Below are 22,072 nucleotides of genomic sequence, written 5' to 3'. Positions count from 1 at the left end.
TTCATTCCTCAAGTCTTGATTCCTCTATCCCATTCTTCACTGGGCAGCCACAGATCCATCTGAAACCCAAGTTTGACCATGGCTTTCTGCTGTTGAACATCCTCAAATGACTAGGGGTTACTTTTTGTGATATACCAGGATGTCGAAAACTCTTATTTAGCATGAAATTCCCATGATCTGTTTGACCCATTTTTCTTTTCTTTCTGTTTTGTTTTGTTTTGTTTTGGTACTGAGGATCGAACTTGGGTCCTTGCATTTGCACAGAAGGTGGCAAAACCACTGAGTTAATTGACGTATTTTTCTATCCACTATCTCTTGCCCCTTTTCTTTCAAGCATATTACACTTTTTAGGATGCCAAGTTGCCTAAATTGCTTGAAAACTTCATGCTTTCTCAAAACTCTTAGTCTTTGAGCAAAGTATTTCTACTTCTTAGGATACTTTTCACCAAGTTTACTTGCTTATTCTTGTCATCTTGCCTCAGGCATGACTCTTAACTGAACTTATTTGATGGCACCCTGTTCAGGCCTCCTCCCATCTCCAGAAGCAAGTCAGACATGGCTCTATGATTCCATCAAATGCATGCACTGTGATGATTTGCCTTTATTTTAAAAAGTCATTCAAAATATTGAGTAGAATATATAACAGAACACATGTGAAGTATGAAGAAAAGCCACTGTGAACATCCTTGCAGCCTATACTCAATTCAAGGAAAATAACATTATTGTTTTTGTTTTTTAATCAATTTTAAAATTGATTTGCAGTTTTTTGCATATTCCTGATGCTAACTCTTTGCCAATTACATTTGTGACAAATTATCTTTCTCTAACTGGTAACTCATTTTCATTCTTTTATAAGGAATTGTGCTAAATATAAATTTTTCAGTCTAATGTAGTCAAATGTATCAAATTTCTTCTTTGTATTTTACACTTTTTGTGGTTTAAATAATCCCTCCTACTATGAGATTATTGTCTTTTAAGAATTTTATAGTTTGTGATTTACATTTAAGTTTATAATTCATCCGAATTTGGGATTTGATTGTTTCATGTGTTGTGAGATAGGTATGATTTCATTTATTCATTTATATAACTAATTGTTGCAATACTGTTAAGCAAAAGGTTAGCCATTCCCCATTAATATGTTGTTGGGGATATAATAAGCCAAGTTTTCACATGCATGCACACATGTATAGAAAAAATGAATTTAGACTCTTAAAAGAAACCACTGATCTATTTACCCATTTACCAGCTTCTCATTTTCTTAATTATTATATCTTTATATTAAGTCTTAAATTTGGCAGTGTTCCTGTTTTGTGGTGTCTAAACTCTCAGAAAAATGGCTCTTCCCCCATCTCTAGTTCCATTATTAAAATGTGTCCTGTCACACTGCGAGGCCATCAATTCTCTGCAGGTGGGATGGGAGCTGAGTGGAAATTCCAAGGAAGATAAAATTGCCTTGGACCATCTCTTGGAATCACCAGAAAAGATTTTAATTTAAAATCTATACTCACTTTCTAACTTGTAGCTATCTTAACTGTTTAAATCTTTTTCAATCACCATCCAAATTATAAGGGCAAAGTGGATAATCTTCGGTGACTCTATACCGGCAAGAACTCTGGCTTGGGGACAACACTGAAATGAGAGTCCCTGTCTTCTCTCACCCTTACTTCTCCTCAACCCCACCTCTGCTGTGCTTTAGAATTTTTTGAGAATCACTTTTAGAACAGAGCATTTCCAACCTCACGTCTTTTCTTCATCCTCCCTTCTGCTTGGAAAAGACTTTCTCTTCTGTTCAAATCCTGTTCATGCAGGGAGATCCAGATCAAAAATCTCATCCTTACTGGAACAGTATTGTCTACCCCAGCCTGAAACCATCATGTCCACCTTTGATCTCTGCTTGCACATTTTGTCTAGATCTTTTTTTTTTGATCACTTAATCATCATTATTGCTTTTAGCTGAGATGCAGAATCATTTGGATTTTAAGTTTTGTCTCTAGCTTTTCTGCAGTTTCTCTTCAACCAAGGACTATATTCATGCTTTCTTATTCCTTTCATTGTATCTTTGGACATTCAATAGATATAATGGTGGGTGAGACTTTATCTTTTAGGCCAAGTCTGATAGGTGTGAGGTAGTTGAAAGTCAAAGACTTTTCTGCAGTATTAATAGTTATGCTTTGCATTTAGATAGTGCCTTCCCCTTAATGTACATTGAAAAAGAAAATGACCCCAACTCATGAACATATTGCATGCTAAATATACACAAAAATGATAACCTTCCGATTTTTCTATGTACAAAGAACATATTGGGCCAACAGGAGGAGGACATGTGCTCATGTTTTTCTTGTAGTGGAAATGGCTCCCTTTTCAAAAGCTCCTGGGCACCTGCCCAAAGTCTCCTGGAGGACCCACTCAGGAACCAGTCAGACCGTCATTAGGACCTGTTGGGCATTGCACAGCACTTTTTGGAGTCATGCTGGGAAGTGCATGTGCTCTAAAGGAAGGGCTGGTAGTTCTGCTGCAGTCTCCACCCCTCTCTGACTCAGCTACTCTGGCTAATGTGATGCTTATCAGGGCTTCATGACTTGCTGAAGAGGCTGACTCTATCAGGTAATGAGGGATCCTTTATGGATTCTTCTTAAAGGCATGGTGAAAATAAGGGGACACACGAATGAAACTACTTTCAAATAATAACCTCCTGGACCCCTGGGTGCAATAGACCCCATGCAAATCAAATCTGATTGTGTATTCCAGATTAATCTGAGGAAGAAGTATACATATTGTCTCGTAGCTCCCTAGTCTTCCTGTACATGTAACGAGGATTAGTTATTGTTATTTTATTTTATTATTTAATTCTTTTTGATTTTGTGAGACAGGGTCTCACCATGTAGTTTAGCCTGGCCTTGAATGCACTATGCAGCCCAGGCTGGCCTAAAACTCATGGCAATCCTCCTGCCTCAGCCTTCTGAAATTATTATTATTTTAATAATAAACTTGATTCTTCTTTGTCTTTACCTGCTGTTTCTTTTTTCTTTCTACTCAAATATTCTTCCCTTTCCTTCTGTTTCCCTTTCTTCTCCTTCCTCTTCTTCTCATCTTCCTTTTCCTCCCCCTCCTTTCCCTTCTCAAATTCTGACTCTGGAACAATAAACTAGAAGTCTATTAAATGTTTATGGTAAAATAATGTAAATAGTGATCATTTAAACCTCTTGTTAGAATTCTATAAAATTATGAACAAAGATTAAGATAAACAAGTGGGAAAGACAATTATCTTCCTTGAGTCTTTATGTCTTTCTTGAGTTTTTCTATAAAAGCATGCATAAAAGATATCTTGTCTTTTTTCTGACAAAATTCCATGTGTTCTTGATTTTCTAAAGGAAACATTAGATTGCTCTGAATATGGAAATGGATCTTGTCCAGAAAATGAGAGGTCCCTGGGTGTCTGAGTTACCATCTACTCATTTATGGCAGGAGCCACATTCATCACAATATTTGGCAGTCTTGCCATGATAGTTTCCATTTCCTACTTCAAGCAACTTCACACACCAACCAACTTCCTAGTCCTCTCCATGGCTGTCACTGATTTCCTCCTGGGCTTTGCTGTCATGCCATATAGTATGATCAGATCAGTAGAGAATTGCTGGTATTTTGGGATTATGTTTTGTAAGATTCATTACAGTTTTGACCTGATGCTTAGCATCACATCCATTTTTCATCTATGCTTATTGGCCAATGACAGATTCTACACCATCTGTTATCCTTTACGATATTCCACCAAAATTACCATTCCAGTCATTAAACAGTTGCTGCTCCTCTGCTGGTCAGTTCCTGGAGCATTCGCCTTTGGAGTGGTCTTCTCAGAGGCCTATGCTGAGGGAGTAGAAGGCTATGATATCTTGGTCGCTTGTTCCAGTTCCTGTCCAGTCATGTTCAACAAGCTATGGGGGACCACCTTGTTTATGGCAGGATTCTTCACTCCTGGGTCTATCATGGTGGGGATTTATGGCAAAATTTTTGCTGTATCCAGAAAGCATGCTCATGCAATCAATACCTTATCTGAAAATCAAAACAATCAATGAGAAAAGACAAGAAAGCAGCCAAAACTTTAAGAATAGTGATGGGTGTTTTCTTGTTATGTTGGTTTCCCTGTTTTTTCACAATTTTATTGGATCCTTTTTTGAACTTTTCTACTCCTGTAGTTCTGTTTGATGCCTCGACGTGGTTTGGCTATTTTAACCCCATGCGTAATCCCTTAATATATGGTTTCTTCTATCCTTGGTTTCGCAGAGCACTTAAGTACATTTTGCTAGGTAAAATTTTCAGCTCACATTTCCATAATACTGATTTGTTTACTCAAAAAGAAACTGAGTAAACTCTTTCTATACTAGTGAATCGAAGCAAAAGAAACAGAACTCAGAAGAATGAAGTTGTGGAAAGAGAGAGAGTGTGTGTGTATGCAAACATGCACATTACTTTGGCTAAGAAAGAAGGCTCTTGATTTTTAAGTCTTGATGGAAAATAAAAGAATCACTCTTTAGACAAATTCCACACCCATCCAATCCTTCATACTACTTTCAGGTAGAAGGAAAAGAAGGAAAATTACAACAATAAAGAGATAACTGGAAAAAGTTATAATTGGAAGAAAAAAGATGTATAAAAGCTTTTGTTTTATTATTTGACTAAGATTAGATTGCAGGCTGAGGGTTTTTTATTTATATATGTATTTATTGGTACATTTTAGGTATAAAATGCATTTACATTTATGATTAGGTGTTTGTACCAGAACGTGATGTATCTTAGTTCTTATTTTTTCTCCCATTACCCGTGCACCCTTCACTCCCTCCACCCTTCCCTATTTACACAGAGTTTGATTCCATTTTTTTTCTTTCTCATAATTTTCCTTTTCCCTTCTTCCCTTTCCCCTTCCCCTCCCACCATCCCCAAACCCTTGGACCTTTTCTTATTTCAAATTATCAATTATTCATTTTAATCATTTTCATCCTTATTTCCACTTTCAAATTTCTCACACTAGAAAAACTATTTGATATTTACACATGTGTGTTCTATTTATTTCACTTAAGAGTATGGCCTCAATATGCATCCATTTAGCTATAAATGTCTCAAGTTTCTCATTCTTTATGGCTGAGTAGTACTCCATTTTATAAAAAAAACCCCACATCTTCTTTATCCAGTTTCCAGTCAATGGGCACTTGGGCTGTTTCCAAGCTTTAGCTATTACAAACTGTGCCGCTATAAACATAGGTGCACATATATTGCTGTGGTGTTATTCTTTTAATTTTGGGGGGAAGATTTCCAGTAGGGGAATAGCTGGGTAAAATGGGACCTCTAGTCCTAGTTTTTTGAGGTATCTCCGTACGGATTTCCGCAGTGGTTGCACCAGTTTGCACTCCTACCAACAATGGGGAAGGGTTCCTTTCTCTCCACACTGCCACCAGCATTTGTTATTGGTTGATTTCTTGATAGCAGCAATTCTTTGTGGGGTGAGGTGGAACCTCAGTGTTGTTTTCATCTGCATCTCTTGAATGACGAGTGATGTTGAACATTTTTTCATATATTTATTTGCTGTTTTTACTTCTTTGAGAAATGTCTGTTCATTTTGGATGCCCATTTTTGAATTGGGTCTTTGAATTTGGGGGGCCCTGATTTTTTTCAATTCTTTATATATTCTAGATAGTAGACCTTGCTTTGAGGTACAGCTGCTAAAAATTTCTTCCCATATTGTAGGTTGTCTCTTAGCTCTGTTGGTAGTTTCTCTTGCAGAGCAGAAGCTTTTTAATACTATGAGATCCCAGTTGTTGATTCTTTGTGCTAGCTCTCGTGCTACTGAAGATTTGTTCATAAAGTCTTTTCCTATGCCAATGTCTTCAAGAGTTCTACCTAACTTATCTTCCAGCAAGTTTAGTGTTTCTGACTTAATATTTAGATCTTTAATCCACTTTGATCTTAGTTTAGTGTGCAGTGATAGGTATGGGTCTAGTTTTAATCTTTGGCAGGTTGAAATCCAGTTTTTCCAACACCATTTAATAAATAGGCTATCTTTCCTCCAATGAGGGTGGTAGGCTCCTTTCTCAAAAATGAAGTGGCTGAGTATGTCTGGAGTTGTTTCTGCATCTTCTAACCTATTCCACTGATCTTTGGGTCTGTTTCTTTGCCAGTACCATGCTGTTTTTATCACAATAGCTTTGTAGTATAGTTTTAAATTGGGGATTGTGATACCCCCAGCCATGTCTCTGTTACCTAGAATTGCTTTTGCTATTCTAGGTTTCTTCTGCTTCCAAATGACTTTTTGGATTATTTTCTCTAGTTCTGTGAAGTATATTGGAATTTCAATTGGCATTACATTGAATCTATATAGTAGTTTTGGAATTATGGCCATTTTCACTATATTGGTTCTTCCTACTCAGGAACAAGGGAAATCTTTTCATTTTCTTATATCCTCCTTTTTCAGAGAGCTGTAGTTTTCAGTGTAGAGGTCTTTTGCTTCCTTTGTTAGGTTGATTCCTAGATATTTCATTTTTTTAGATGCCATTGTAAAAGGAATTATTTCCTGAATTTCTCTCTCAATGGTTCTGGTATTTGTGTATAAGAAGGCTATTGTTTTTTGAGTGTTGCCCTTGTATCCAGCTACTCTACTGAATCTGTCAATTAGGTCTAGAAGACTTTTGACTGAATTTTTTGGATCTTCTATGTAAAGTATCATATCATCAGCACATAATGACAGTTTCACTTCTTCCTTTCCTATCTTTATTCCTTTTATTTCTTTCTCTTTTCTAATTGCTGTGGCTGATGTTTCCAGAACAATATTGAACAGAAGTGGTGATAGTGGGCATCCTTGTCTTGTTCCTGATTTTAGCGTGAAAGTTTTCACTTTTTGACCATTTAGTATAACGTTGGCTGTTGGTTTTTCATAGATAGGCTTAATCAGGTTGAGATAAAGACCTTCTATTCCAATTTTCTGTAGGGTTTTTATCATGAATGGGTGCTGGATTTTGTCAAATGCTTTTTCTGCATTTATTGAGATGATCATGTGGTTTTTGTCCTTGACTCTGTTAATATGGTGTATTACATTTATTGATTTACGAATGTTGAACCATCCTTGGATCCCTGGGATAAATCCAACTTGGTCAGGGTGTATGATCTTCTTGATGACACTCTGTATTCTGTTTGCCAGTATCTTGTTGAGGATTTTTGCATCTATGTTCATTAGGGAGATTGGTCTGTAGTTCTCTTCTTGGGTTGGGTCTTTCCCTGGGTTTGGGATCAAAGTAACAGTTGCTTCCAGGAATGAATTTGGAAACCTTGCTTCCCTTTCAATTTCCTTGATGAGTTTAAAGAGTAATGGCAATAGTACTTCTTTAAATGTCTTGTAGAATTCAGCAGTGAAGCCATAAGAACCTGGGCTTTCCTTTGTTGGTAAGTTTTTTATTACATTTTCAATTTCACTCATTGTTATTGGGGCATTTAGAATTTGTATATCTTTTTGATTTAATTTTGGCAATTTGTATGTATCTAGGAATCTGTCCATTTCTTCTGTGTTTTCCATTTTATTAGAGTACAGGTTCTCAAAGTAGGTATTGATTCTCGGATTTCTGCTGGATTTGTTGTGGCTTCACTTTTTTCATTCTTAATTGCATGGATTTGAGCCTTTTCTTTCCTTTTTTGATAAGGTTGCCTAAGGTTTATCAATTTTATTTATTTTTTCAAAAAACCAACTCTTTTATTCATTGATTTTTTTGTATTGTTCTCTTAGTCTCCATTGCATTGATTTTTGCTCGGATCTTTATAATTTCCTTTCTTGTACAAGCTTTGGGTTTGTTATGCTCTTCTTTTTCTAGGAGCTTGAGGTTCTGTATTAGGTTATTTAACTGAGTTCTCTCTGTTTTCCTAATATGGGCATTCACTGCTATGAATTTCCCACGTAGAACTGCTTTCATTGTGTCCCACAGATTCCTGTATGTTGTACTGGCATTATCATTTACTTGTAGAAATTGTCTCATTTCTTCTTTAATTTCCTCTGTGACCCATTGGTTGTTCAGGAGGGTGTTGTTCAATTTCCATATGTTTGTGGGAGTTTTGCAGTTTTTTATGTTATTGATCTCCAGTTGTATTGCACTATGGTCTGATAATATACAGGGGATAACGTTGATTCTTTTACATTTACTTAGATATGTCCTATGAGCTAGCATGTGATCTATTTTGGAGAATGACCCATGTGCAGCTGAAAAGAATGTGCATTCTGATTTTGTGAGGTGGAACACTCTGTAAACATCTATTAAGTTCATTTGTTCAATAGGTTGGTTCAGTTCTAGAATTTCATTGTTAATTTTTTTCTTGTTGATCTGTCTATTTGTGATAGACAAGGGTGTTGAGGTCCCCCACTACAATTGTATTAGTGCTTATTTGGTTTTTCATGTCCATTAATATTTGTTTTGTATCATTGGGGGTATTCTTATTTGGTGCATATATATTTAGCATTGTCATCTCTTCCTCTTGGATTGTTCCCTTCACAAGGATGTAGTGACCATCTTTGTCTCTCTTAATGGTTTGAAATCTACTTTGTCTGCAAATAAGATTGCTGAAGGACCCTAGTTAGCAAGACAAACTCCATATTGCTGCTTGACCCACCTGCCTGCCCTTTAGATGAACTCAAAAAGAGGAAGCTTAAAAACCTCCTCCCCTTAGAAAGTCTCTTTAGAAATAACAATTAATCAACTATTGTTTTACAAATGTTCTAACAGCAGGGTGTTCTGCTTCTGTACCTTTTGCTTGCTTTACTAGTTCTATCCCATAGGGAGGCCTAGAAACTGTTGGCCTCAAAGGTGTATAAAATATGTTAATCTTCCCCCAGTTGGGGCTCGAGTCCAATGATGCTCAGCTCGGGTCCAGGCCAGTAATAAACTCCTGTGTGGCTTTAATATCAGTCTCTGGTTGGTTCTTTCTCACTGGGTGCAACAATTGCCATGGCTGCTTTTTTCTGGGTTCCTGTCACGTGGAGAACTGTTTTCCATCCTTTTACTTTCAGTCTATGGATTTCCCTTTGAGTTAGGTGTGTTTCTTGTATACAGCATATTGCGGGGTTTTGCTTCTTAATCCATTCTGTCAGTTTATTTCTTTTGATTGGTGAATTGAGGCCATTAACAGTGATGGTTATAATTGAGAGATATTGACTCATCCTTGTCATGATGTTTTACTGTTGTTGGCCCTTTTATTTCTTATTTTCCCCCCTTTCACTTTAGTGTCTTACCTTGCATGGTACCTTCTCTCTGCTGGGCCTCATGGAGTTGTGATCTTCATTGTCTTTTTTGAGGATATTGCTTAAAATTGTTTGGAGTGCTGGTTTGGTGTTCATGAAATTTCTCAGGTGTTCTGTGTAGTGAAAGCATCTAATTTCCCCATTGATTTTGAAAGATAATTTTGCCGGATACAACAGTCTAGGTTGGAAGTTGTTTTCTTTTAGGGCCTGAAATACTTCACTCCAGGCTCTCCTTGATTTGAGGGTTTGTGTTGAGAAATCTGCCGTGATTCTGATGGGCTTTCCTTTGTAGGTGATTTGTTTCTTTTCTCTAACTGCCTATAGAATTTTGTTCTTCTGTTGGGTTTCTGGGATCTTGACTATTATGTGTCTAGTAGATTTTTTTGGTCATGGCTGGTTGGAGTTCTATATGCCTCACTTATCTGTATGTCCAATTCTCTACCTCTGTCTGGGAAGTTTTCTACTATTACTTCTGTGAACAGTTTTTTATGTCAATTGTACTTTCTCCTGTTTTTTCGTGGACTCCTATGAGTCTTATGTTATTCTTCTTTGCATCATCGAGCAGCTGTTGGATTGATTTCTCATGGTCCCTTACTATCTTTAAGAAATCTCTGTTTTCATGGTCCTTAACTGCAATCCTGTCTTCTATATCTGATATTCTGTCTTCAGATTCTCTTAGTCTGCTCTGCATGCTTTCAATGGAGTTTTTAATCTCCTGAATATCTGTTTGGATCTGTTTCATGGATTCCATTTCTTTCTTATGCTGGGCATTCATGGCTTCCAGCATGTTTCTGATCTCATCTATTTTCTTATCTGTTTCTGCTCTAGAGTCTCTAATCATGTCTTTCACTCTGCTCACCATGTCTGTATTTATCTGGAAGATTATTTATGTTTTGAATTTTTCTAGAGCCTTATGGATCTTCTTTGTTACTTCCTGTGCTATCAGTTCTGGTTGCTTATCAGACTTTTCCGCCTCATTTCCCCCAGAATTTCCTTTTTGTGCTGTGGAAGCCTGCATTTGTGCCTTGCTTAAGTGTCTTCTCATTTTTTTTTTTTTTTTGGTACTGTCCTTGGTTTATTTCCTGGGTTGATATTTCAAAATTGCTTAATGTAGGTATCTTTGTTGCTTGTGTTTAAAACCCTTGTGGAATGATTGCTTTTCAGAGGTGTCTTCCAGATATAGCTTGTGTTTGGGTTTTGAGACTCTAATGACTCTAAGGCTATTTTATTTTCCTTGTACCAGGAAGGAAAACTAATTAGATCAATCACAACACATTAGCCCAAATGACATAGTCAGCAATACCATAGCATCAAGCACAGCTTAGAAAATGACAATTTGTGGCAGTTATTAATCTATCACTTTTAACTATGTGAGTTAAATTAAAACCAAGGACCAACCCAATGTAAGTTTATAATGAATAAACTCTTCAGTATAGCATCTTTCCCCTTTGGGGTGGGGAGTTACAAGGAGTTGGGGAGGGAGGGACAGGTAGAAAGAACAGGTAAGATTAGTGGTGAGTCCAGAAGACACAGAAAGATCACACAAACTCTAAGAAGTTGCTAAAGGCAAGAGAAAAAGGTAGAATGAAAGAACAAAGATGTGAATAGAATCACCTAACAGCAACAGGGAGGCTAGATATCAAATTTACTTTCCTTTAAACCTAATGATAATCAAGAGAAGGAAAAAGAGAAGAAAAGAACAATAAGAGAGAAATCCTAATTCAGTGCAGAAAGGAACAAATGGGGAGATGAGGAGCAATGTGGGACAGCGAGAGAATGAGTGAGAGAGAAAGAAAAGATAAAAGAAAGAAAAGAAAGAAAAGTAAAACTTTGAAGAATAGAATAAAAGTAAAAATTAATAATTAAAAATAAGAGAAAAAAATTTTTTTTCTTTTTTGCAAATAGCAATAGAAATTATGGGCCTCCTTCAGGGTATGTCTCTGCTGTCACAGTAGGCAACATAGGAATCCCTGTGCATATACGAGTCAATGAGTCACAGCAAGCCAGCAGCAGACCAAGTACAGTGGTCTGGTGTGCCTTTATTGTAGAGATTCTCCTTACTTTTCCGCTGAGCTTCAGTTTTCTTCGAGGAGCCTGAGAAGCCCTCTTTCTGTTACTAACTTCTGCTCTATCTCGTGGTGCTCAGGTCAAGGGTCTTTATAATTTCCTGTGCCTCTGTAGTGTGGGACCAGGTAGCAGAAAAGCCAGAAGGTAGGAGGCGCACGGGGAGGGGGGGGGTGACTGGACCTTGGAGGTGCCCGCGTGGCTAAGGGGACCTCACTGTGCCTCGGGCGTGGCCCAGCACGGCCGCGGAGCTTCAAGCTGCTCTTGTCACCTAGCCGGTCACAGTTTAGAGAGCCCAGGCCGAGTTTAAGCATCATACATACATCCCATGACCACACAGGCTTTGTATAATATTTTCATTTAATGTTCCTCAGCATTTGATCAAGTGTATTTTAAAATATCAACAATTAAAAATTGTTGGTAAACAAGCATGGGCTGCAGTCTGTAATCCCAGCACTCGGGAAATGGAGGCAGGAGCACTGCAGTGAGTTCAAGGCCAGCCTGAGCTACACAGTGAGACTATCTCAAAAACTCAAAAACGTTATTGGTAAATAAATAGGAAAATAAAGATGCCATGAATGCTTATTCTGGCAGAAAGCAGTGATGTGTTAGCTGAGGCTCAAACCTTTAATAGATTTTGCAGTTGTGAGATCAAACTTTTTTTTTAATGAAAGAATTTAAAAACCATGTAACGTGTGACAGATTCCACACAAGCTTTCACTAATGAACTGTTTTACTCACAGAAGTAAATTTCTATGTTATTAGCAGTAGAAGGTTCTTAGTCCCTTTCTGTTCTCCGTGGGCTCACACACATTTCGCATTGCTATTTGACCTGCTGTTCAATAAATGTATCATAATTCTCACCAAAAGTTGTGTTTTGAATCTATTGTTCCTTTTTTGCTTAATATCGACACTTGTATTTTTGAGTAATGAGGTTGTAGAAGGGGAAGTAAAGAAGGAAACTAATATTTACCAGGGCACTGGGTATTAGAAATTTTATATTTGCTGGTTTCATCACCTGCTGTGCAAGTGCAAGGACCCGAGTTCTATCCCTGGTACAAAAAAAAAAAAAAAAGAAATTTTATATTTGTTATTTAGTGCCTTTTTAACTATAAGTTTTGACTAATTAATATCTGATTTGTTAATATCATTCATCAGTGATGTGGTGCAAATATTTAATATCTGGATCTCAAAGAAAAATAAAATCCCTGGTTGGAGGATGTTTGATAGTTTCTGTGGTATACAAACAAATGAAAGTCTTCCTTCATAACTGATTTTAAGCTATGAATGTAATGTCAACTGGTTTTCAAAATTCCTGAGAAGTTAACAACCTTCCCCGTGAAAGTGGGCACTAAAGAAGGGGTTGCAGTATGCTGCTGGTGTCTATCAACATTCTTTTATAAAAATTTTTATTTTTATTAGTACACAGTTACAGTACATAATGATTACATTCATCATGGGGAGTTGCATTTATGAGAACTAATATAGTGTGTGGGAATTAAGTCTATTCAGTCATTTCTCTTAATTAAATAATGTTTAGCTATTTTGATATTTAAACACACACACACTCATACACAAAGACGTTCTGCTTTTATTTTAAAAGACTAATTGCCAAAAAGTGAGTAAAATAGTTTACTCTCACTGTAAAATAGAATTACACTATTGTGAATTAATGCTTATTAAATATACTTCCCAATTCATTAACATATGACTTGAGGAAGTACAACCATGTAAGTATCCCAGTGGGAGGTTGCTTCCTGTCATTGTTGGAAGGAGTTTGTGACACTCCTTTTTACAGAACGGCAATATCTGCAGCATTGGTTTTTGTTCACGGTAGAGTAGACAGACAAAATGAGAATGAGGCATTCCTGTGTGGGCTGTGGAATTTAGTGCTGTGCTTGTCTCTATTGAAATTCTATTTGTATTTTATTTCTTTTTCTTTTGAAAAATTTCCCTCCTTCCCTCTCTCCTTCCTTCCCTCCTTCCCTGTCTTACTTCTTTTCCTTCCTTTGTTATTTATTTCCCCTTTTTGTGGTATTGGGGATCAAACCTGGGCCTCTCTAAGGCTGGGGATTTAGCTCAGCGGTGCTGCTGCCTGCCTCACAAGTGCAAAGTCCTGAGTTCAATCCCCAGTACCAAAAAAGCAAAACAAAACAAAAAAAACCCTGGGCCTCTCACATGCTACACTGAGCCCCATGCTTAAATTCTTTCTTTCTTTCTTTCTTTCTTTCTTTCTTTCTTTCTTTCTTTCTTTCTTTCTCCTTCCTTCCTTCCTTTTTTTCTTTCTTCTCGTTTCTCTTTCTTTTATTTTAGTTTATTTATTTATTTTTTTTTTTTTTTTGAGACAGCCTCTTTCTATGTAGTTCAGGCAGGTCTTGAATTCATTATGTATCACAGCCTGGCCTCGAACTCATGGCAATCCTCCTGAGTGCTGGGATTACAGGCATGCACCACCACGTCCAGATGTATTTGTGTTTTGAAGTATCATTCACATAGTGATTCTGATTGTCTTTCTTTTTAACTTGCAATTTTTTATTAGTACGTTTGCCATACGTAATGATCACAATCATCACAGAAAATTTGCACCTGTACAGAATATATCTGAATTCTTTTTTTTCCACATTCCCCTCCCCTCCCTCCAACCCCTTTTCCCCTGTTCACTAAACCAATGCTTTCCTCCATTCCTCTCCTCTGCACTTTTCAGTTTGAAACCGTGGTCATGGTGCTATGTGGGCTGGTGAAGCTTCCTGTGTACTTGCTGCCTCCTGTCTCATTCATTCTGCTTTTGTTCTCCAGGGCTAGTCCAGTAAGCCTGCCTGCTCTATTTCTAAAAGTCTGTTGGAAGTTACAGATGAAAAAACTGAATTTAAGTGATAGGTCAGTAACAACTTGGATTGTGCTATGACTCTCAGAAGCAAGGCTAGAACCCAACTGTCTTCTTATTTAGTGTTCTTTGGTTATTAAACTGGATATTCAAGATTCATGACACTTTAATTGGCTTTTTTTTCTTTCTTTCTTTTGCTAAGAAGGGATTTAGTTAAACTGGCACAAATCACTGAAATACAAACAAATACTCCCATCCCACTCCAGTGTTTCCTTTGGGTGCAAACAGAAATACTTTATTGTTCACACAATGATTCCTCCCTTGGCTATTAGCCAATGTTTACTTTAGCCTGTACATGTCTGTATATTTTTAACACATGGAAGTTTCAGTACCGGCTCTTCCCCGAATGAAGCCCAAGTGACCATGAAATCAAATACAAAATTACTATTGTGTGTTTTGAAAACAGAACCTGAAAATTCCCTGAGATATTAAGAATACACAAGCTATTTCATTAGCCCTCAGGGAAAATAGTTAAAAGAACAGTTCCTCAGGGCCCTGTGACAAGTGCCTCTCTGAGAGCGCCTCTCTACTCCAGTTCTCTTGAGAACAGAGACAAACTTATGCTCTTAATCCTTTAAGCTAAACTTCCCAGAATTTCTGGCCACACAATGAGAAGAGACTCAATGAATCTCAACTAACTTTCCAGGAAAAAAAAGGTACTGGCTCAATAAAAAGACTATAAATGTACTATCCTTTAAAAATGATTATTACTGATGTATTTTCTTCAAAGTAATTGAACAGTGATAGTGTCTAGGAAATCAGAAATTGTTACAGTAAGGTTTCAATAGAGAAGGTAAGGTGTTTTTTCCCCCTAGCTGAAAAATAGTTATGATATTCTCATGGGAAGTCTTAAGTTTTCCACTGAAATTTGTTTGGCAAGTTTTATAAGTTTCTAAATCATATATATATAAAATGCTTGTGCAAATAAAAAATCTACGCAAGACATGATTCAGTAAGTGCAAGGCACTAGGTATTTCTATAATGCTAAAATGTATTTTTCTGTTTGGCATTATATCCAACTTTAAAAAAATAGCTGTTATACGCAGTACTTCTTAAATCACTGCCACATGCCAACCATTTCATTTTTGGCATTTTTTTTCTTCACAAGCAGCACTTACTGAAGTTACTCTGTAGCTGTTTACTTCCCACAGTGATTTCTTCATTCCCAATACAAACAGTATCCAAATTAAGAATTTAATTTCTTTGTGGTCTGAGTTCTTTGGAAATTCAATGAGCATACAGACAGCATAGGCCAAACAAGGGCAGAGATGAAAGGACTGACGACTGAGTGGAGTTGTCCAAGTCACGGAGCTCACAGGGCAGCAGAGAAACTACATGGCTAAAGGTGGCCGGGTGCTGGGGACTGAGGGGAGCAGAGGCGACGCCAGGTTTCCCACGCAGAGGCCGAGGCGGACACCCAGCACACGTGCAAGGCCGCGATCTGACCTTCCAGCCGTGGCAAGATTTCTCTCCCTTTATCTACCACGCAAAGTGATATCCTGCTAAAAGATGATTCTCTCTTAGTTCTCTGCCACATTCTCTGATACTTAATAGAGAATTTCCCTTCACTATTACAACAAATATGCTTTGATTTGAGCTCTTACTCACCTTGCTTTCCCTGCTCTCTGAAATAGAAGTTGCTTTATCTGTTCTGTTTACTGTCACTAAAAAGATTTTTTTCTATTTCTTAAGCTGCTTTTATGAAGACAACATTATTAAGACATTATTAATGTCTCTGTCCATTGCCAACTACCATATGTTTTTATAAGGCTTACTTGTGAATTACCAGTCATTTGGAATAAATCAGTTATTTAAATGCCAGATGCCTTTTTGCTGTAATGAAGTATAAACTATCTTTAAGTTTATAGAAGAAATATTTTCTTCTGTCTATCTTAGTTTCAGTGGTACATTTGAGTACAATTTATTTATTGTTAACTCTGAAATGCTTTTCAAATAGTCTTTTAGATATTAATTAAGCAGAAAATATCCAATATCATGAATTTTCATAAATGACAAATCTTTGCATTTTCTATTATACTCCATATATAATTTACACTTTTATAGTAAAATATAGGGCAAATTATGAAATTACTAATGAAATTGTACTGTTACTCTGTTGTCTTCACTTTAACAAATTCAAGTGGAATTAACACAAATCTCCTTTCTTGTTAAAATTTACTTTTGCACTAAGAATGATTTTAGACTTAAAATTAGAGTTTACATTTGAAAGTTTGTACTTTAAGATCAATTTTTAATTAGATATATAAAAATTGGTATTGTTTTCTAAAGTGTGGCAATAGAAGAAATGGATCAATAACTGTTAGTGTTGGTCCTAAAATTAGTTCTGGTTTTGTAAAGTCTCTATTATCTGCAATACCATAAGCAGGCACTCAGAAGAACCTATGATCTATAGAGGCTAAAATATCATTATTTCCTTGCAATGATATTTGTATTATTTGATACCTTACAGATAACATACACAAATATTTGTCTCCTCTGTTAGAACAAAGGATCATAGGTTTTTCACTGTCAACTATAGCTTATATTACATTGATATTTTATTTTTTTATTTTTTATTTTTGAGGGTTTTTTTTTTTTTGAAACAGGGTCTCACTATGTCCAGGCTGGCCTTGAACTCAAGGCAACCCTCCTGCCTCAGCCTCCTGTGTTCTGGGATTACAGGTGTGTGCCACTGTGCTGCCTCTACATTGATACTTTAAGGCTATGAAAATTAGATTTGAGATTCTGCACCCAGAGTTTCCTGTGAGGTCACTTCTGCCTTCTACCAAAATGATAATGTTCTTCCTATCAAAAATTTTCAACAGGCTTTAACTCCATGATATGATTTCAAGTTGCAAATCTGACTTTTTGCAAATGTAGGCATCTGGATATAGGCCAATCTTCTCATTTAGAACTTGAAAATAAAACTTGAGGGGAAGAAAGAAATGATCTCAGGGTGAAATTATTTATAATTATTACTGTTTGAATATTTTCTATTTAAAAAATAGCAATTTCATAGGGGACTATCTGGTTCAACATAATTGATTAAAGAGAAGATTTTTTTGTTTTGGAGCAAAATTGAAGTAGGTGCCATAATTCTTATGAGAGAAAGCAAAAGAGGAGGGCAAGAGCAATGGTAGTTATAAACAAGTTATGAAATAAAAATTCACTTGCAAATCAGTCATTTGGAAATAAGAATACAGTTTCAGCAATACTGAAAGTGCTCCATTCATTTACAGCAAACTTACAAGCATATTGAACCAATTGCTTTTATTGCAACAATGCATATATTTTTTAAAACAACCATAATTTCCCATATACTTATATAGTCATTAAAGATACCTATCTAGTGTCTACTCTTAGCACTAACCTGTAACTACTTTTCTTTTTCGCTGTTGTTTTATTGGTTGTCAGTTTATTTTAGGAACTAAAGGTAAGAAAAAGTGAGATATGACTCAATATTTATTTTAACACAGATACTACAGGCAACAGTTATTTTTTGAGTGCTACCACTTTTATGCTAAAACATAATCTAGGCTAGATGCTCAAAGTCTTTCATTGGTGAATACCAAAGAAGAAAGAGCAGCAGGGAGGAGCAGAGGAAACTCTGTACTGGAAAGAAACACACCTTTAATATTGAAGATACCTGTCCCGGGATTGAAAGTACATTAATAAATCCTTTTATTTTCCTGTGTCTGGAACAATTTTTTTTTCCTATGTCTGACACCCACAATTTACTGGAGGATGGGTTTATTTTGCCTTCCAATTTCAGTGGGTTTAGTCCACTGTCAGTTGGGTCCAAGGCAGGAATTGTACGGCAGAGCAACATGGTAGAAGAAAGTTGTTCACTACATGGCGGCCAGGAAACAGAGACAGCAGGGAGGAGCCTGGGAACAGAACACATCTTCCCAGTGCCAGTCTCAGTCCCTGTGAGCCACCCCTTCCCAGCAGGCCCACCTCCCAGAGTGAGAATGTGGGGGGACATTTTATACCCAAACCATAGTACTTTAGCTTCAGCCACAAACTTCATTCCATAATTCTCTTTCATCTTTTTTTTCCCTCTTCTATTTTCTACTTATTGAAAAGAAATGGATTGAAAACAAGTAACTTTTGGGTTACCAATGATTTGTAGATTTTTAGAGCTGGAAGTGTATGCAAGGCACATTTAGCTATCACATGTCAGGTCATGAAGAGCTCATACCTGACCACCACCAGGATTTGGACTAGAAGCAAAACTCCCAACTCTTTTGCTACTTGCTCTTTGGAAATCAGTGAAGGAAATCCTTACACTAGAGCAGTGATGGTGACCTTTTAGAGATGAGTGTCCAAACTGCAACCCAAAACCCACTTATTTATCACAAAGTACCAACCCTGCAATTAACCCTGAATACTGAGGTTTTAGTTTAGAAAAAACAACCCATACATTAACATCTTTTGTCTTAAAAGAAAACACAAAAACGCATGCCATTGGTTCGCCAGCCCTGCTCTGGAGCACACCAGAGTCACGTGGAGCAGTCATCTAGAAAAGACATCCTCCGAAGGCTTTTCAAACACATACCTGCCTGTAACTGGGAAATGAGAAACTTTTCTAACTGATATCACACAGGCTTCTATGGTTTGTTTGTCACAAGATGGTTCCTTTTTCCATCCCTCAGCCAGGAAAGAAAAACATTTTCAAGAGTCTCTAAAACACAGACATCAGCAGCGGATCTTTTTGTGCTCTTTCTTAGGATCTTAAAGGGAGAACTAAACTGAATCTGCCTAAATAGATAAACTTGCTAAATATACATTCCAATGGAAATTATATGGTCTGTGAGAATATACTAAATAGATTGGATGCTTGTTATAAGCAGTGTGAAGCCTTTCTAAATCCTATGAGTGAATGGTTTTTCAGGGTAATTGATGTATATCTCAAAATAAATAATAAATCAGGTACAGTAATGTATTGAAAATGTAGATTATACAAATATACTCTCTCATTCAGCCTACTGTGACCAACAGGAGTCACATGAGTTTTAAGTGATTGAGCACAAAATTTGTAGCCTTCCTGGGTCTCTTAAGGATGAAGTATGGAATATTGATCGACTAATTAGAATCTTAGATAAGCTGTGTGACTCAAGAAATACAGGAAGGAGAATGAAAGGGTCAGAAGAAGAGAGGAGGAGTAGAAAATAGAGAAGAAATTAACATGACCCTGGTACATGGTTTAGCCCACAAGTATATGGCTTTCAACAGCCATGTTGAAAAACTGTATCTCATAGTAAAACATAATTCAACAGCAATGTGCCATTTCTCATTTCTAAAACATCTGTAAACTTTTTGCAAATGAATTCAAATTACTGAAGGAGTGAATGGTGAAAAACTTTGTGACTTCATTTAGACTTTGTGCGTGTGTGCATGTGTATGTTACATCAGATTATTATAGTTCAAGAGTTTCTAGGAAAATGGTTGCTCAAGGTGAAAGCCAAGTCAAAACTCGAAAAATTTTCAATACATTATAGGAATGGAGCAGTTAATTGTATGTTGAATGAATGGATGAATGAATGGAATAGAATAATATAGGAAAGAATAAGCAGTTGAAATTTTTCATTTTTCTAATTCAGAAACACACAGAAAGCAAACACTGTTGATATAATTTTAAATATTTGAATAAGTCACAAATGAAGTGAATTAATAACAGATGGCTTTGAACTGTATTTTACTATTAGGATCTGACATTTGCTGAAATCATATTCAGAAGAGAAGAAATATTGACTGATCTTTTTGGAACAGAATATGGAGTGATAAAGCACCATGGATCTAACTTATATTCCTGAAGACTTATCCAGCTATACAAAATTTGGAAATAAATCCTGTCCTCCCACCAATTGTGTGTTTCATGTGCGAGTGCTAATGTACTCTATTAGGACTGGAGCCATGGTTATCACCATCTTAGGGAACTTGGTTATCATGATGTCGATATTGCATTTCAAACAGCTTCACTCTCCCACAAACTTTCTGATCCTCTCCATGGCAACCATGGAATTTTTGCTAGGTTTTGTCATCATGCCCTACAGCATGGTGCTATCAGTGGAGAGCTGTTGGTATTTTGGGGATGGCTTTTGTAAATTCCATGCAAGTTTTGACATGATACTGAGACTGACTTCCATTTTCCACCTCTGTTCCATTGCTGTCGATCGATTTTACACTGTGTGTTACCATTTACATTATGCAACCACAATGACAGCCTCCATGATAAAGCGATTGCTTGCATTTGGCTGGTCTGTCCCAGCTCTTTTCAGTTTTGATTTAGTTCTATCTGAGGCCAATGTTGCTGGTATGCAGAGCTACGAGATTCTTGTTGCCTGGTTCAACTTCTGTGCACTCACTTTCAACAAAGTTTGGGGAATGATATTGTTCACTACTTGTTTCTTTATTCCTGGCTCCATCATGGTTGGTATTTATAACAAAATCTTTATTGTTTCCAAACAACATGCTCAAGTCATCAGCAGTATGCCTGAAAACATGAAAGGAGAAGTGAAAAAAAATCTATCTAAGAAAAAAGATAGGAAAGCAGCGAAGACCCTGGGTATAGTGATTGGGGTATTTCTTACTTGCTGGTTGCCTTGCTTTCTTGCTGTTCTGATCGACCCATATTTAGACTACTCCATTTCCATAACAGTACTCGATCTTTTGGTGTGGCTTGGGTACTTCAACTCTACTTGCAACCCCCTCATTCATGACTTCTTTTATCTATAGTTTCGGAAAGCTCTTAAGTACATAATGTCAGGAAAAATATTTAGCTATCATTCAGAAAGTGCAAATTTATTTCCTGAAGGGCATTAATGAAAAACCATTATAAAAGTAAACAGTGACAATGAGATTTGGGGATTTTTACCTGCAGTGTATACTTTCCATCCCAGGTGACTGCAAATGTTACTCTACAAAATGTCAGTAATCCCAATTCTACAACCTGTTCAAGAGCTACTTTCCTCACATTTGACCAGTCAATCCATACATCCATCATTTGTTAATTGTTAACTCTGTCCAGTGTACACTTGTTCTGATGCTTGTAGAAAATGTACAAAAGAGACATAAAGCATAGTTTGGACCAGCTTGGACTAGATTTTGATCCATGAAACAATTAAAGGTCAATATACGAATCAGGAAAACAAAATGCTAGTGGTTCTAGTTCCTATCTGATTCCACTCTAGGAATTTAGAAAAGGGAAGATCTTCTTATCGCTGTAAGCTTTTATGAATAATGCTTTCTCTGAGGTCTTTCTCTGAAATAGCGTCACTACTTTCAGCGTGAGGTCCTCTCCCACCCCAGCCTCTCCACTCGCTCTGTGCTCTGCGTTAGAGAGCCACTTTCGCCCAGGGTTCCAATGGCATTTTACCAATGGGAACACAACATTATTTATGGGGTGAGTATAGATGCTTACTTTCTGCATATCTATTGCTTTGAGTCACCACACAAATCCTTGCTACTCTCCTTCCATACCAGGCTTCTGCCTCCACATCTCCCAAGCTTCTCTATGATCGAAAAATTGAAAGCCCAATGCTAGGCTGAGGAAAGCCTCTCAAGGGCAGCTCTGTCTCTCAGAACACTGCCCTGTCTGCTGGGTCATTGCCCACATCCTGCCACACTATTTTTCAGTGTTGGATTTTAAATCTGAATATTGACCCAGAAATTAAGTGATGACATTTTGAGGAAGACTTCATCAAGAATAAGTTGATTTTTGGTCATGTAAGCTTATGTAGGGGAAATTTAAGGGTGAATACAGATTACAACATGGTGCTTTAATTATTGGCTTTCTAACACTGAATGACATCACTAAATACGTGGCCTGATAGTTGGGAAGATCTTTCAAGTGG

The 22,072-nt window shown here is 36.9% G+C and overlaps 1 protein-coding gene and 1 pseudogene across 1 annotated transcript; both read left to right on the top strand.

Moving 5' to 3' along the window:
* The first annotated feature begins 3,321 nt into the window (after positions 1–3,321).
* Positions 3,322–4,366, top strand: LOC106010411 (trace amine-associated receptor 2 pseudogene; annotated as a pseudogene).
* An 11,971-nt stretch (positions 4,367–16,337) lies between these two features.
* LOC147824196 (trace amine-associated receptor 3-like) lies at positions 16,338–21,755 on the top strand. The gene is made up of 2 exons (XM_087189998.1): positions 16,338–16,898; positions 19,925–21,755. Exon 2 carries the CDS (start codon positions 20,010–20,012, stop codon positions 20,952–20,954), a length of 945 nt encoding a protein of 314 aa, XP_087046124.1. The 5' UTR covers positions 16,338–16,898; positions 19,925–20,009; the 3' UTR covers positions 20,955–21,755.
* Positions 21,756–22,072: the final 317 nt, after the last annotated feature.

The sequence above is a fragment of the Heterocephalus glaber genome, unplaced genomic scaffold, assembly GCF_053883595.1.
Source record: "Heterocephalus glaber isolate CG9 unplaced genomic scaffold, H.glaber_assembly_v1.0 deba00001550, whole genome shotgun sequence".
Lineage (NCBI taxonomy): Eukaryota > Metazoa > Chordata > Mammalia > Rodentia > Bathyergidae > Heterocephalus > Heterocephalus glaber.
Note: the sequence above shows the minus strand (reverse complement) of the source record. Positions and strands in the feature narration are given on the sequence as shown.